Genomic DNA, 15,349 nt, shown 5'->3' with positions numbered 1-15,349 from the left:
AGAGAAATAATTCCACTCTGAAACCTTAAAATTGTATGAAATTGATTAGAATCATAAAATTGTAATCTGATGATGTGTGTAGTTTTAGTCAGAATTACATTAAACAATGTATCTGTATAGTGGAAAAACACAGACTGTCTGAGCAAGGCGTAGCTTGGGATTTGAACTTGTATGTGTGTGCCGAAGAAAAAAAACGAGAACAGTTAATAGAAACAACCCTTCTCTAATTCTGTAGCCTACTAGAAATTATATATTTTAATGTTCATAATACTACCAAAGTTGTATTTGAACTCTCCAAATTGAGCCCAATATAACTGTTACCAATTATCACTCGTTTTGAGAAATAGTGTTCACACACGGGATACGCTTTTCTTCACTTTGCAATAGAAACTTTCTCCATTTGAAAAAATATTATTTTCTCTATCATTCTTATTCGTGTCTATAAATATTATATGTTCATTTTGACTACTATTTTATTTGTTCCATGTTTGCTCACAGATTAGAGGGTTTGTTAAGAAGAGAGAAAGAGAGGAGATATTGTGAGTTTCTCCATTCTCCATAGCCTTGCTTAACTTTTTTCCCTTCACAAACCAAAAGTATAACTGACAGCGGGCGGATTCAATCATAAAATTATGAATTTAGTAGAACTGTGTGGCGTAAGAAGACACAGAAAGCCAGTAGCTGCCAGGCGCTTTAGAGTGGGATATGTTTATCTTGGTAAATTATTGAGGGGGTCAAATTGACCTTTGGAGGGGGTAATGACCACCCGAGCCCCCGCAAGTTACGCGCATGCGCATACATACAAAAAAGCAAAACAATTTTGCTGGAAAACAGAACACCACACCAATAAAGCGGGGTGTACCCCTGCCAAAGTAATCCCTTGTAAAGACACGTGACGTGAAAGCACTGATTTTACTTCAGTTCTCCAGCTGTTGCTAGACATGTCGAACGCACGCATTGGACTGTGGAGGAAGGAAAGACAGGAACTAGCGCAAATCATGGACGCAGCCGACTCGGGACAGGACCAGAGCACAACTTTCTACGACGAACTATGAATACTCCATCATTTGAATGACACAAACGTGACTTATTACTTCACAATGGCAGGCAATTATAAACATACATCAGAGTTGTCGGTTTAGGAGCTCAATTCTGCCGACTGGGTACGTTTGAAAGAGGTACGTTTTCATTGTTTGCAGCACTGCCGATAGAACTTTTCTCGATTTATTTCTCAATTTCCATGCCAGCAAGCCTGTCCGTAAATCATAAACGGCATATTTAGAAAGTATGATAATAGGCCCTATGTATTTATGTCGCCAGTTATTTTAGTCTACATAACTATTGTCCCCGAAAATACTTCCCACTTATTCAGTTTCCATCCAAACAGGAGGATATCGCAAACATTGTCTCGCTAGTAACAGATAATTACATTCAGTTACATGTAATCTAATTAATGTTACAAAGAAACAGTAAGTAAACAGTTAGTAACTATAATTAAAAACATCTGAATACAGATACTTTTGAAAAACGACATTACTTAATGGATTACTTTTCAATTTAAAAAATGTATTTAAAAATACATTGACACCTTTCTGTTTTTTGCAATGACATTCAATTCAGCATTGAAAAAAGAAGCACATTTAAATTTGATCCACCTAAACGAGAATGACCACAAGTTACAGACCACTATGATGACACACCAAATGCGTTTGATGGATCATTTTTTGTCTTCTAATGCCTCTTAAGTGGCAAGTCATTTACTTAGTTTGGTATTCTTAAAGTGCAACCTGGTCTCAGATTAGATGTAACATAGTAAAGCAAATCTGGGACAGTCAAGTTAGTATGATATGTAACGTTTGGTATGGTTACTTAAAGGCAAAAACTAAAGTAGGGTGGTTGGTTGGGTGTGTAATGGGAATGTCTAGCAACCCAAAGGTTGCGAGTTTGAATTTTATCATGTACAGTTTTAGCTAATTTGAGCTAATTAGCAACTTTTCAACTACTTGATATTTTGCAACTACTTAGCATGTTAGCTAACCCTTCCCCTAACATGAACCCTTTTACCTAACCCATTACCCCTAACCCCTACAGCTAACATTAGCCAGCTAGCTAATGCTTGCCACCTAGGTAGAATTAAGCAATAAGCCACGAGAGGGTAAGGTATATGGCCTATATTCCATGGCTAAGGGCTGTTCTCATGTGCAACGAAACATGGAGTGCCTGTATACAGCTCTTAGTCGTGGTATATTGGCCATATACCACACACCCGAGGTTCCTTATTGCTATTATAAACTGGTTACCAATGTAAAAATAAATGTTTTGTCATACCTGTGTTATATGGTCTGATATACCACAGCTGTCAGTGAATCAGGGCTCAAACCACCCAGTTATAATTTGCAATATATCATAAGTTTAGCAAATTCATAACATATAATACGAATTGTAATCTGTAACATATACGAATTGGGTGACGTACATCCACAAATGAATGTATACCATACGAAATGTAACATCATACTAAATGGAGTGTCTTGGATTTACATACAGAATAATAGGAAATGCTCTGAGAATGGGCTGAAAAGTGACATCACTGATTTACAATTTTGGACAGATAACTAGCAACTGTATTACATTTAGAAAGTAGGCCTAACCTAGCCAACCTTGGCTATAGCTTATTCAACACCTGTTGCCCAGGGTCTCAGCTTCGATCGAGAAATACAATGTTGCGAGTGACGAGGCTCTTCGGTAAGGGATGGTGATATTGTAAATGTAAATTGAAACAGTAGCCTACTCCATGTGCTCACTTATATTCTGTGCAACTCACTCTAGGGAGTAGGGACTCAATACTGTATGTTGCTATGAACCATGGCTGGATTGTCTATAGCCTGCTGTACATTGGAATATTGAAGTAGGCCTACTGTAGTGGGCCTTTATGATAAGATGTATGAAGACATAGTCCTAAGAAAGCTCTAACCAACTTTTACTTATCATAGAAATAGAATATAGATATTGTGTGTACTTATCACAATTTACCCTCTCATCACCCTCTAAATCGCCTCCAAGTGATTATCTGTGTTTTATTTCACAACGTGAACCCAGAGTAAGCATGGAGAACACAAGGAGTTATACAGGTGCAAGCTCATTGTGACTCAGTACTGGGAGGTTTGCTTTCTGTTCAGCAGGTTGAGTCATAAGAGGGACTTACTGATAAGCCTTCAGTTGAGTGTTTGATCTAACAGGCGGTTCAATTTCTGCATTACTTCTTTTCTAGTGTTCAACCATTTCAGTTTCTGATTTTGAAATTATCTTGAGTTGGTAGCTGTCACCCTGTAGATTTCCAAACTAGATTCAAAACCTGTTTTCATTATTTTACCACAATCATTTCAAACTTTTCCAGCAAAACTTAACTTTTTCTTAATTACATATACATACTAAGGTGCCAGTTTTCCAGTATGCTCTGAAATATGTTTAAGATTAGCTTTGGGGGAAAAGCAGACTGGTGTTACGTAAAACTTCAGTCACAGGTTAGAATTTGAAGAAGTGTGCCAAGACTGGCAGTTCATTACTTAGCCAATAGTTTTCCCCCTTCTCTCCTTTACAGACTAGCAGGTTCCCTGTGTTCAAAGCTTCCCTGCACACTCAGCTGAATATTACCATCCAAGGCAGGATTTCTCTCCATTACCATATTGTAATTGGCTGTAGTTTACTTTTACCTGTCAGTTTCTTTGCCCAGAAGTCTGCTGTGGTTGCGTGCAGATCACCAATAGAGAAATGTTTGTCATCACTTCAGACTCTAACCACAGAAAGCTTAGGAGATATACTACTACAAAAAAATGCTCTATATGGTAGACTTGGCCAGAAGTTGGAGTTTCACACTCGGATATAAAGTTAGGATTCGGCTCTGATTAAGAGGGAGACTTAATGCTGTCATATAGGGTTTGGCATAAAGCCTATCATAACAAGCCATGACAACAGTACAGCCAATAAACCTGTAGTCATTCACCTCACCCATCTGTCTGCTAGCCCCAACGAACTACTACTGTAGATGCAGTGTAGGAAATTTGTTGCTGTCAGAGCAAGAAAACAAGTCGGTTCATAATTTGGTAGGGACAGATGAGCCGCTTTTGAGTTAGCCTGCTTTTAGACCCCCTTCACTGCGTTATTTTATCCAACCCTACTGAAATACAGCTGGAGGTGCAGAGCTCAGCAGTTTTCAGTGTTGAGGGAAGTGCAGGCAGTTGGGTGTGGAGTTGCGATTGTAGGGTGTTACGTGGGATGCTTTGATAGCTGGTACTGTCTTTAGAAATTTAGAAGGGGCAACCACAGTTTTAGGATAACTCCCTCTTGTCAATCTCTGTGTGTGTGTGTGATTCATGTGAGTCTTAGTGGCTGTGACCTCCTATGCAAGCAGGGACACACACCTAATCCAAGTGGAAACCGGCTGAATGTGTCTTTTTGAGGGAGCCACATTTGTCCCCAAGCGTTGACACTCCAACACACAATAGTTATCTAGAATTCACCCATTGTTTTATTTATAGAGGACATCATATACAGGTAACTGGCAAAATAATGGAAACACTTGAGTAAATGAGGGATACAAAGTATATTGAAAGCAGGTTACTTTGGTGTTCTTGGGCACAGACTATGGTGGTCTGCTTGAAACATGTCAGGGAGAGGTTGAAAATGTTAGTGAAGACACTTGCCAGTTGGTCAGCGCATGCTCGGAGTATATGTCCTGGTAATCCATCTCAATGTTGACGTGTTTAAAGGTCTTACTCACATTGGCTACGGCGAGTGTGATCACACAGTCATCCAGAACAGCTGGTGCTCTCATGCATGGTTAATTTTTGCTTGCCTCGACGTGAGCAGAGAAGGCAGTTAGCTCGTCTAGTAGGCTCACGTCAGTGTGCGGCTGGGTTTCCCTTTGTAATCCGTTATAGTTTTCAAACCCTGCCACATCCGATGAGCGTCAGAGCCGGTGTAGTAGGATTCAATCTTAGTCCTTTATTGACACTTTGCCTGTTTGATGGTTTGTTTGAGGGTGTAGTGGGATTTCTTATAAGCTTCCGGATGAGTTGTCCGCTCCTTGAAAGCGGCAGCTCTACACTTTAGCTCAGTGCAGATGTTGCCTGTAATCCATGGCTTCTGGTTGGGATATGTATATACGGTCACTGTGGGGACCGTGTCGTCGATGCACTTACTGATGAAGCTGGTGACGGATGTGGTATACTCCTCAATGCCATCGGATGAATCCCGGAACGTTTTCCATTCTGTGCTAGCAAAACAGTCTTGTTTGCTTATGGCCTTACACAGCTCGTTGTGTGCGGTCTGAGTGCCTGCATCGGTATGTGGTGGTAAATAGACAGCTACGAAAAATATAGATCAACTCCAGGTAAATAGTGTGGTCTACAGCTTTTCATGAGGTACTTTACCTCAGGTGAGCAAAACCTCAAGACTTCCTTAATATTAGATTGCGCACCAGCTGTTGTTGACAATTAGACACAGACCACCACCCCTCGTGTTACCGGAGGTTGCTGTTCTATCTTTCCAATGCACGCAAAAACCAGCAAACTGTGTATTATCCATTTCCTCGATCAGCCACGACTCGGTGAAACGTAAGATATTACAGTTTACTGTCCCATTGGTAGGATAGACTCCGATGGAGCTCATCCGGTGATTGCACGTTTCCCAGTAGGACAGATGGTAAAGGTGGATTATCCACCCGCCGACGAATTCTCAGCAAGCACCCGGATCTGTGCCCCCTGTATCGGTGTCTCCTCTTCATGCCAATGATGGGGATTTGGTCCTGGGAGGAGATGTAAATCTTTCGCCGCCGATTCGTTAAAGAAAAATGATTTGTCCAGTCCAAGGTGAGTAATCGCTATTCTGATGTCCAGAAACTCTTTTTGGTCATTAGTCTGTGGCAGAAACATTGTACAAAAACAAGTTGCAAAAAACCACACAGAATAGCACAATTGGTTAGGCTCCAGTAAAACGGCAGCCATCCCCTTCTGCGCCATTACTAAAAATGTTGATGGGTTTTCCACGCTCAACAGTTTTCCCGTGTGTATCATGAATGGTCCAACACCCATTAGAGTCAACATAGGCTAGCATCCCTGTGGAACGCTTTCGAGACATTTGTAGAGTCCATGTCCTAATGAATTGAACCTGTTCTTAGGGCAGAAGTGGGTGCAACTCAATATTAGGTGTTCCTAATGTTTGGTATACTCAGTGTAGGTTCCTACTTTTGATGCCGTCAACACTAGCAATCAATAATAAGTGCCATTTTCCATTATTTGATTCAATTGACAATTGACTTCTGAATTGACACCAACCCTGGCAGTGAATTGTGTTTTGCTATAACTAGGGTTGTTTTTCCAGACATTGTTACGTAACCTAGAAAAACTTTAGGCCTATTTTGTTTTTTACTTCATTCTGTTCAGTTGGCCATTTTATTTATACCCATGCAGGGCTTTGAGTCAGTGATTACATTTGTTACTGTAGAGTTTATTTTGCCTCAAATGTCAGCCGCAGGAGCTTTCCTGTTTACCCGGCCCTTTGCAGTGTGTGTTTGTACCGTGTGTGTGTGACAAGATGGACGAACATGGGGATGTTTCAGGGCAGCAACAACATCAGAGACAGAAAAATTTAAGAATTGGGTCAAATCTCTCACTGGCTGTTGGTGCTTTTCAGGAAAGGCCTTCAAATACCTTCAAACCAAACCTCCTCCACTTCCTCTTTCCCTTTCTCTCTCTCCTCTGGTATTTCCTGAGGAATGCACCATAACATGGAAATATAATCTTGTTTTTTCAGGGGGGGGTTTCTGTCCCAGAAACTGGAGAGTCCATACAATGATTGACAACAGGGGTCTGGTCACAGACCAGCATCTGAGTGAGAGTGTGGATGTGTGTGAGAAAGTCAGAATGTTTATACAGCCCTAGTCCTGGCTGTCAGATCAAAGCTAGTCTGGGTAGCGCCTGAGCTGCAGATGTTTGTCCTGGTTTCCCCAAAAAAGTAAAACTACCTTTTCACCTTTTAACCCCAAACAGTAGCCACTAGCATTTACAATTAAATAGACAGGTCTGAGACTGAAGTAGTCTCCTACAGTTACAATATAGTACATCAATGTAGACCGAGGGACTGTAGTCCTTTCAGATAGACACGGTGATGATGTTTAATTCTCATTCCTGCTCTCTCTGGGCTGGACAGCTGGCATTTCATTTACCCAAAACATGCTTAGGCCATGCAGACACGTTTTCTAGTGGTTGAGGTCTTGCTTTGCAAGAAGGCAAAAGTAGCCTTATGCAAATGGTAAGTATGATACCTCTTATTCATAACAAAAGAACAGGTAGGCCTAGATAAATATAATAACAAGTTGCAATCATTTGCCATTAGTGAGAGGAGTGAAAAATGTATTTATCTTTGCATTCCAAAATAATAATTCTGGGTTATATTGTGTTGAACTTGGCTTTACTGGAATATACTAACTACTAGACAGTACTGGAGCGTAGCCTACAGGACTGAGAATGACATTTTGTTTTCTCCCCCACAGAGACCGGCACGACGAAGGACAGGAGGATAGCATGTCCATCAGCGCACTCATTGAACCCAGCGAGGAGAAGAAAGGGAGCTTCTTCAAGGTATGGTGGGAGGGAGGGGGGAGTAAATGAGGGAGACGATTAATTATGGGGGGGGGGGGGGGGGGGGCGACAGAAGAGGGAGATGGGGAGGAGCCTTCTTGAAACTGTCCTTGTGATTTTTGTTCTGTCGTGGTCAGTATGTCCATCTGTCTGGAACGGCCTGTTCTAGTTTTGTCTGTTAAGTTAATCAACTGATACTTATTTGAGGAAGTTGGGGTTAGTTAGGTTATTGAAATTAAAAAGTCCCCATGTTCTTTCATTTTCGCCTCTCAAAGTCCATGCAACAGTTTTATGATATATGCCCTCCATTATAGCTGTGGTTGAGCCCTCACTGTTTACCATAATTAGTCTGAGTTGTGGGTTCGAGCCTCTATCTCTCTGTAATAACGACATCAACCACATTTAAGCTGTGAAGTCAGTGAAGAGCCTCTTTCAATAGGTCTGTTGGTTGGTTATGTGCTGGGACCTGCTTAGCTAATGAGCCTCTAGCTCACTAGCTAATTATAGACCTGCACACTCCACACCACCACACTAACTAATTATAGACCTGCACACTCCACACTACCACCACACCACTCGTCAGTGTTTGTGAAGAGGGGTAGAATATCTACTGATTCCAAATCAACTCTTTATATATCCTAACTCTGAATGGGAGGGTAATAGGTTACTCTCTAATGAACTCTGTGTCCATAGAACACACCCTCTTTATTTTGAGACCAGTCAATTTCTCACACTTTGAAGCCATTCAATTCAGATAGTAAATCAAAGCTATGATGGGGTTGTGCATTCAATATGAGTTACTGTAAGGCTGATGTTTGATGAGGGGTCAACAAGAGGAAAGGAGAGGGGAGATGAGAATAGAGAGGAGAATGAGGAAATGGGAATAGGAACACTAGGTCCACTTCAGACTGAAATTCCAGAAATCTGTCTGACTTCAACCTGAGTCTTATCAATCCAGTCATCAATCAGTTCCTGTTCATGTGGCGTCACAGACTAAGAGAAAGATGAAAGGCTATATACAGTCCTTGCCATATGTATTTGGACAGTGAAGCTAAATATACAGCTCTGGAAAAAATTGAGACCACTGAAATTATCAGTTTCTCTGGTTTGACTATTTATAGGTATGTGTTTGGGTAAAACATTGTTTTTTGTTTTATTCTATAAACTACTGTCAACATTTCTCACAAAATTCCAAATAAAAAATATTGTAATTTGGAGCATTTATTTGCAGGAAATGACAACTGAAAAATGCGGAATTGTCAGACCTCGAATAATGCAAAGAAAAGTTCATATTCATTTTTAAACGACACCATACTAATGTCGTAGGAAGAGTTCAGAAATCAATATTTTGGTGGAATAACCCTGATTTTCAATCACAGCTTTCATGCGTCTTGGCATGCTCTCCACCAGTCTTTCACATTGATGTTGGGTGACTTTATTCCACTCCTGGCGCAAAAATTCAAGGAGCTCGGCTTTGTTTGATGGCTTGTGACCATCCATATTCCTCTTGATCACATTCCAGAGGTTTTCAATGCGGTTCAGGTCTGGAGATTGGGCTGGCTATGACAGGGTCTTGATCTGGTGGTCCTCCAGCCACACCTTGATTGACCTGGCTGTGTGGCATGGAGCATTGTCCTGCTAGAAAACCCAATCCTCAGAGTTGGGGAACATTGTCAGAGCAGAAGGAAGCAAGTTTTATTCCAGGACACCCTTGTACGTGGCTTGATTCATGCGTCCTTCACAAAGACAAATCTGCCCGATTCCAGCCTTGCTGAAGCACCCCCAGATCATCACTGATCCTCCACCACATTTCAGTGGGTGCGAGACAGTGGCTTGTAGGCTGTGAAATTTGCGGAGGATCGGTACTGTTATTGTGAAGTGGCAACGTCTAGGAGCAACAACCGATCAGCCGCAAAGTGGTAGGCCACACAAGCTCACAAAGGTGCGTAAAAATAATCTGTCCTCGGTTTGCAACACTCACTATCGCGTTCCAAACTGCCTCGAAGCAACGTCGCATAATAACTGTTTGTCGGGAGCTTCATGAAATGGGTTTCCTTGGCGGAGCAGTCGCACACAAGCCTAAGATCACCATGCGCAATTCCAAGCCTCGGCTGGAGTGGTGTAAAGCTCGCCGCCATTGAACTCTGGATTGATGAACAGTAGTAGGCCTTATTACCAACAATGCCAAAACAGCCTACAGGGAGGAGGTTCGGGCCCTGGGAGTGGTGCCAGGAAAATAACCTCCCTCAACGTCAACAAAACAAAGGCGCTGATCGTGGACTTCAGAAAACTTCAGAGGGCGCACGTCCCATCGACGGGACCGCAGTGGAGGTGTAAAGCTTTAAAACCCTGTCGGGCTGTATCATCGCCTGGTACTGCAATGCCCGCAACTCCAGGGCTCTCCAGAGGGTGGTGTGGTCTTCCCAAACCATCACCGGTGGCAAACTACCTGCCCTCCAGTATACCTACTTCACCTGATATCACAGGAAGGCCAAAAAGATCACCAAGGACATCAACCATGAGCATCACCACCAACACAGTGAATGGAAAAATGTATTAAAAGGGATCTCCCTCTGCTGGTGATTGGCTGAATATGCAATACTACAGGAGGGCTGTGATTGGTTAATGATCTATAATGTACATTTCTATGTATTAAAATGTATAATTTCTACAAAAGTAGCAGAGAGCCCACTGGAAATGTTATATTCTTCCAATTAGGGGTGTGAAAGTTTAAATGTTAAAACATTTAAACATTAAATTGTTTAAAAGAAGTTGGGATCCTTAACGTTAAACATCCCTAATCGAAAAACGGTTATTTTCCCCATTTAATCCCCATTTAATTAAAGTTATTAAATTAAAATTAAAGTAATCAAAGTTCAGTTATCACAACCATTATTTTCTGTGTTGTAGGCGATAGGCTATAAAGGCCTGGGGGAGTTGTGTAGTAACCAAAAACTGTAGTTTTCAGATTAATATATTTAATGTTGAATATGTTCATGTGAAATTTATTTCGGAATATAGCCATGCTCCATTTTAGAGCCCACTAAATATTGAGTATAATGACACCAAGATGTCTGTACCATGCATGGATCGTAGGGTTTTACAGGAAGCATGTATAGGTCTAAAAAAAGGGCCTAAAATGGCCACTTTCATCATGATTTTAAACATATCCCCCCCCAATGAAATTTGAATGTGAGAATTGCCAGAACAATCTGAGATACCCAAAATATTTTTCAGCCATGCTAATATGGAATTGGCCTACAGCTAGAATGTCTGTGGCAGCAACCAAATGTAATCTATCAACACCCAGCTGGCATCATGTACTGAATGTGTCACTCCATTTCTCTCAGTTCCCATCCGCACTAGGCTCAAGCGGTATACCGTATATACCGGGGTATTTGGAAAAAGCCACGGGATGGCAATACATATCGGAGGTCCCTGGCAATTCCTGCATGACAGTGCAGAACTGTACTTTTTACCCTTGATTTTTAACGACTCATTGGAGTGCCTGAGTGGTGATCTTGTTAAGGCCACAACCCCCTGCACATGTTTGATTCTACCGCCTGCGTGCATACGAATCCTGGCACATACCGGCCCTACTTTGTTTATCGCTTCTCTCGGTCTCCCTTTCATTTCACACAGTATCCGTCATTGGAAAAACAATGACATACTGATGGAGAATGCAATTTCACAGTCCTTTAAAATCTCAAACATCTCATTCGACGTGTGGATGCAAGTTTTACTGATCTCTTATGGGGCAGTTGTTGCCAACATGGAGGCTAGTTGCAGAACTCCTGGTAAATGTGTCATACTGACTGTCTTCCTGTATAACTGCTGCCTAGTGCAGGAGGAAAGGAATTTGCTGTGCTCTTGGAAACTCTTAGAATTGTGGTTTTCACGATGTTCTTTAAATAGTTTGAATCCCTCTACCCTGCGCTATAGCAGCTGAACCTAGTTGCATAACATCTATTCTGAAACTGGCCTTGGAACAAGTGACACTCGTGCTTGTGAGTGTATCCATGCGCATTCGTGAATATGTAATTGAGCAATCGCGTCTCTTGATTTTCAGGAAGACATTTATCGCCTCACATGAAATTAAAAAACCCAGAGGTGACTCCTGGCAAACTGGGGTCTTATTTCTTTACTAATGATGTTAGACTTTTGCATATTTTACCTATTATTTTTTTACACTTTCAAGGTAAGCAGAGATTTACACTGTACTGATTATAGTGAACTATTGTAAGTAATTCACTAGAATAGCTGATGTACAGGAGTTTATGCATGGAGAATGTGGTTATTTAGCAGTCCCTTTTGGATTCTAGGGTTAAAGCTACATCGTCAGTTTGCTTTTCTAGCTGTGTCTTGGCAGTGAACTGGAGAGGGACAGGCAGACCCACTGCTGTGTGGGTTTTCATTGCCTGTGTTCGTGGGAGCTTGCATGCGCGTGGTTTGCTGACTGGGGTTCAGTTAGGGTTAGACTATAACAACCCTGTGAGTAGTTGTGAAAATGAAAAGGCACTGTTGGAGCATAGACTGTGGTGCTAGGATGGGCTATGGTTGTGTGTGAGTCCAGTCAGATTTTACAGTGGTGTGAAATCCGCTCGGTTCATTATGCTCGTGTTTGAAACAGTGACCTCTTCTGGAGATGTTTTTATTTAACGAGGCAAGTCGGTTAAGAACAAATTCTTATTTACAATGACGGCCTACACCGGCCCAACCCGGACGACGCTGGGCCAACTGTGCGCCGCCCTATGGGACTCCCAATCACGGCCAGTTGTGATACAGCCTTGATTCGAATCAAGGTGTCTGTAGTGACGCCTCAAGCACTGAGATGCAGAGCCTTAGACTGCTGCACCACTCGAGATTACTGGTTTGGTCTTTGTTTTGCATGGCTGTTTATTTCTCCTAGTTAACTTTAGTATCAGCGTTAGATGTTTTAGGTTAGAGGATGTTATGTGAGTCTGGCTTCTCATCTGGTTTGTTTTCTTAGTGGGCATTTTTTGTCTTGCTTTTCTTTTCTCTGTTTCTCTTTCCTTGTAGTCTTGGTCAGTCAGTAAAGGGGAAGTGGCTCTTCTGTGAATCATTTTATGGTCAAAATATGGCAACATGCCTGTACATTGTCTAACAACCTAAATTCCATTGCTGGTTGTGTATTAACTGTGTTAACTTGTCCTGATTGGATATGTCTACTACAGTGACAGAAAAGGATGCAGTTAAGTGGTTATACAGGGTCAATTGATGAAATGGAACAGTGAAACATGTGGTGTGCATATTTTTTTTGTTTGATACTGTTCAATTTATTCAATTCCAGCCTTTACAATGAGGCTTTACTCCTATAGCTCTTCTCATCAGCCTCCTCTGACACACTGGGAGGTGACTAGGGCTGACCCCATTTAGTCGACTGGTGGATATACATTGCCTTCAGAAAGTATTCACACCCCTTGACTTTCTCCACATTTTGTTTTACCAAGTGGAATTAAAATAGATTTAATTATAATATTTTGTCAATGCTCGACACAAAATACTCTTTCAAAGTGGAATAAAAAAATCGAACATTTGTAAAAAAAAAAAAAAATATTTAAAAGCACACAAAAAAATATATTGATTTAGATATGTTTTCAACCCCCTGAGTCAATACATGTTAAAATCACATTTGGCAGTGATTACAGCTTAGAGTCTTTTAGGATAAGTCACTAAGATTTGCACACCTGGATTGTACATTATTTGCACATTTATTATTTTTTAAATTCTTCAAGTTCGGTCAAGTTGGTTGTTGATGAATGCTAGGTAGCCATTTTGAAGTCTTGTCATAGATTTTCAAGCAGATTTAAGTCAACTATAACTAGGCCACTCAGGAATATTCAATGTCATCTTGGTAAGCAACTCCAGTGTATATTTGAATTTGTTTTAGGTTATTGTCCTTCTGAAAGATGAATTTGTCACCAAGTATATGTTGGAAAGCAGACTGAACCAGGTTTTCCTCTCAGATTTTGCCTGTGTTTAGCTCTTCTGCATCTTTTTATCCTAAACTCCCTATTCCTTGCTGATGACAAGCATAACATGATGTAGCCACCACCATGCTTGTAAATATGACGTGGTACTCGGTGACGTGTTGGATTTGCTCCAAACATAAAGCTTTGTATTCAGGACATAAAGTAGATTTTTGCAGTTTTACTTTAGTGTCTTATTCCAAACAGCATGCATGTTTTGGAATATTTGTATTCTGTACAGGCCTCCTTCTTTTCACTATGTCATTTTGGTTAGTATTGTGGAGTAACTACAATGTTGTTGATCCATCCACAGTTTTCCCCTATCACAGTCATTAAACTGTAACTGTTTTAAAGTCACCATTGGCCTCATGGTGAAATCCCTGAGCAGTTTTCTTCCTCTCCGGCAACTGAGTTAGGAAGGACGCCTGTATCTTTGTAGTGACTGGTGTATTGATACGCCATCCAAAGTGTAATTAATAACTTCAACATGCTCAAAGGGATATTCAATGTCTGCTTTTTAAAATATATATTAAAAAAAACTTTTAACCCATCTACCAATAGGTGCCCTTCGCGAGGCATTTGGAAAACATCCCTCGTCTTTGGTTGAATCTGTGTTTTGAAATTCAATGCTGGACTGAAAGACTTTACAGATAATTGTATGTGTGGGGTACAGCGATCTGGTAGTCATTAAAACACTATTGCACACTGAGTCATGCAACTTATTATGTGATTTGTTAAGAATATTTTCTTCTGAACTTATTTAGGTTTGTCATAACAAAGGGGTGAATACTTAAGACTCAAGACACTTCACCTTTTCATTTTTTCTTAATTTGTAAACATAATTCCACGTTGACATGGGGTATTGTGTGAAGGCCAGTGACCCAAAATCAAAATTGAATCCAAATAAAAATGAATGCTGTAACAACACAAAATGTGGAAAAAGTCAAGGTGTGAATACTGTCTGAAGGCACTGTATCTACAGCAATAAGACAGATCCTGCTTCTGTTGCCTGTTTGAGTGTTTGTTTAATAGCCTACTGATTCAGTGTGCTCCAAGCCTCATGCAACCAACATGTCGGATAAAGCAGTTTCACAACTGCTTTTTAAAATCTTTGCTATGCTGTAATAAAGGCTCTTTTCAACAAATGTACTATCAACCATAATTTAATGTGTCGATCTGAATAATTAATGCTATAGGTTTGAAATTTATGGAAATGAACCATGCATCAACATCACAATATTTTGCCTTACAATATTAATTGGACTAAAATGGATCACATAAGCTATACTAACCATCATTTTGTCAGCTCACTTTCATGGGAATTTTCAATGACTTTTCATGCTTAGCCGTACCAGCTGTCCTTGTCATGTCTTGATAAAATAACTGTCTTTATTCTCGTCACAAACGGCATACACATTATGTTTATCACATTTCCAAAGTCTTGACATAAGGTAATTGACCCCCAGAATTATAGATTTTTAACCACTAACCTGTTGATTTTAAAAGCTTGTGAGAAGCTGCTCTTAAAATCACACTGGGTCAAACCGCTGCAAAGACAAAGTGTGATTATACACGCACATATATTTATAACCTCCGTTTGTACCCTCTTCCCAGACAATACCTCCCCCTCCAGAGTGTAGGCTGTACAATGCATCTCTGTGGCTAGGCAGGTGGTGTTATCATCCCAGCCCGAGTACGGAACCTTTTGATACTCCTCCA

The 15,349-nt window shown here is 40.8% G+C and overlaps 1 protein-coding gene across 3 annotated transcripts in view; it reads left to right on the top strand.

Moving 5' to 3' along the window:
• Nucleotides 1–831: 831 nt before the first annotated feature.
• LOC139570858 (ras and Rab interactor 2-like) overlaps nt 832–15,349 on the top strand; it is a 46,320-nt gene continuing 31,802 nt past the window's right edge. The window contains exons 1-2 of one of the 3 annotated variants that reach the window (XM_071393144.1): nt 832–1,163; nt 7,553–7,640. In XM_071393144.1, coding sequence (XP_071249245.1) covers nt 7,584–7,640 — 57 coding nt within the window. In that variant the 5' untranslated portion in view covers nt 832–1,163; nt 7,553–7,583. Of the gene's footprint in view, nt 1,179–7,552; nt 7,641–11,692; nt 11,839–15,349 lie in introns of those variants that run through there. The other 2 variants (XM_071393143.1, XM_071393146.1) reach the window with 2 other exon arrangements.

The sequence above is a fragment of the Salvelinus alpinus genome, chromosome 3 (assembly GCF_045679555.1).
Source record: "Salvelinus alpinus chromosome 3, SLU_Salpinus.1, whole genome shotgun sequence".
Taxonomy (NCBI): Eukaryota; Metazoa; Chordata; class Actinopteri; order Salmoniformes; family Salmonidae; genus Salvelinus; species Salvelinus alpinus.
This window is presented reverse-complemented; position numbering and strand designations above follow the sequence as displayed.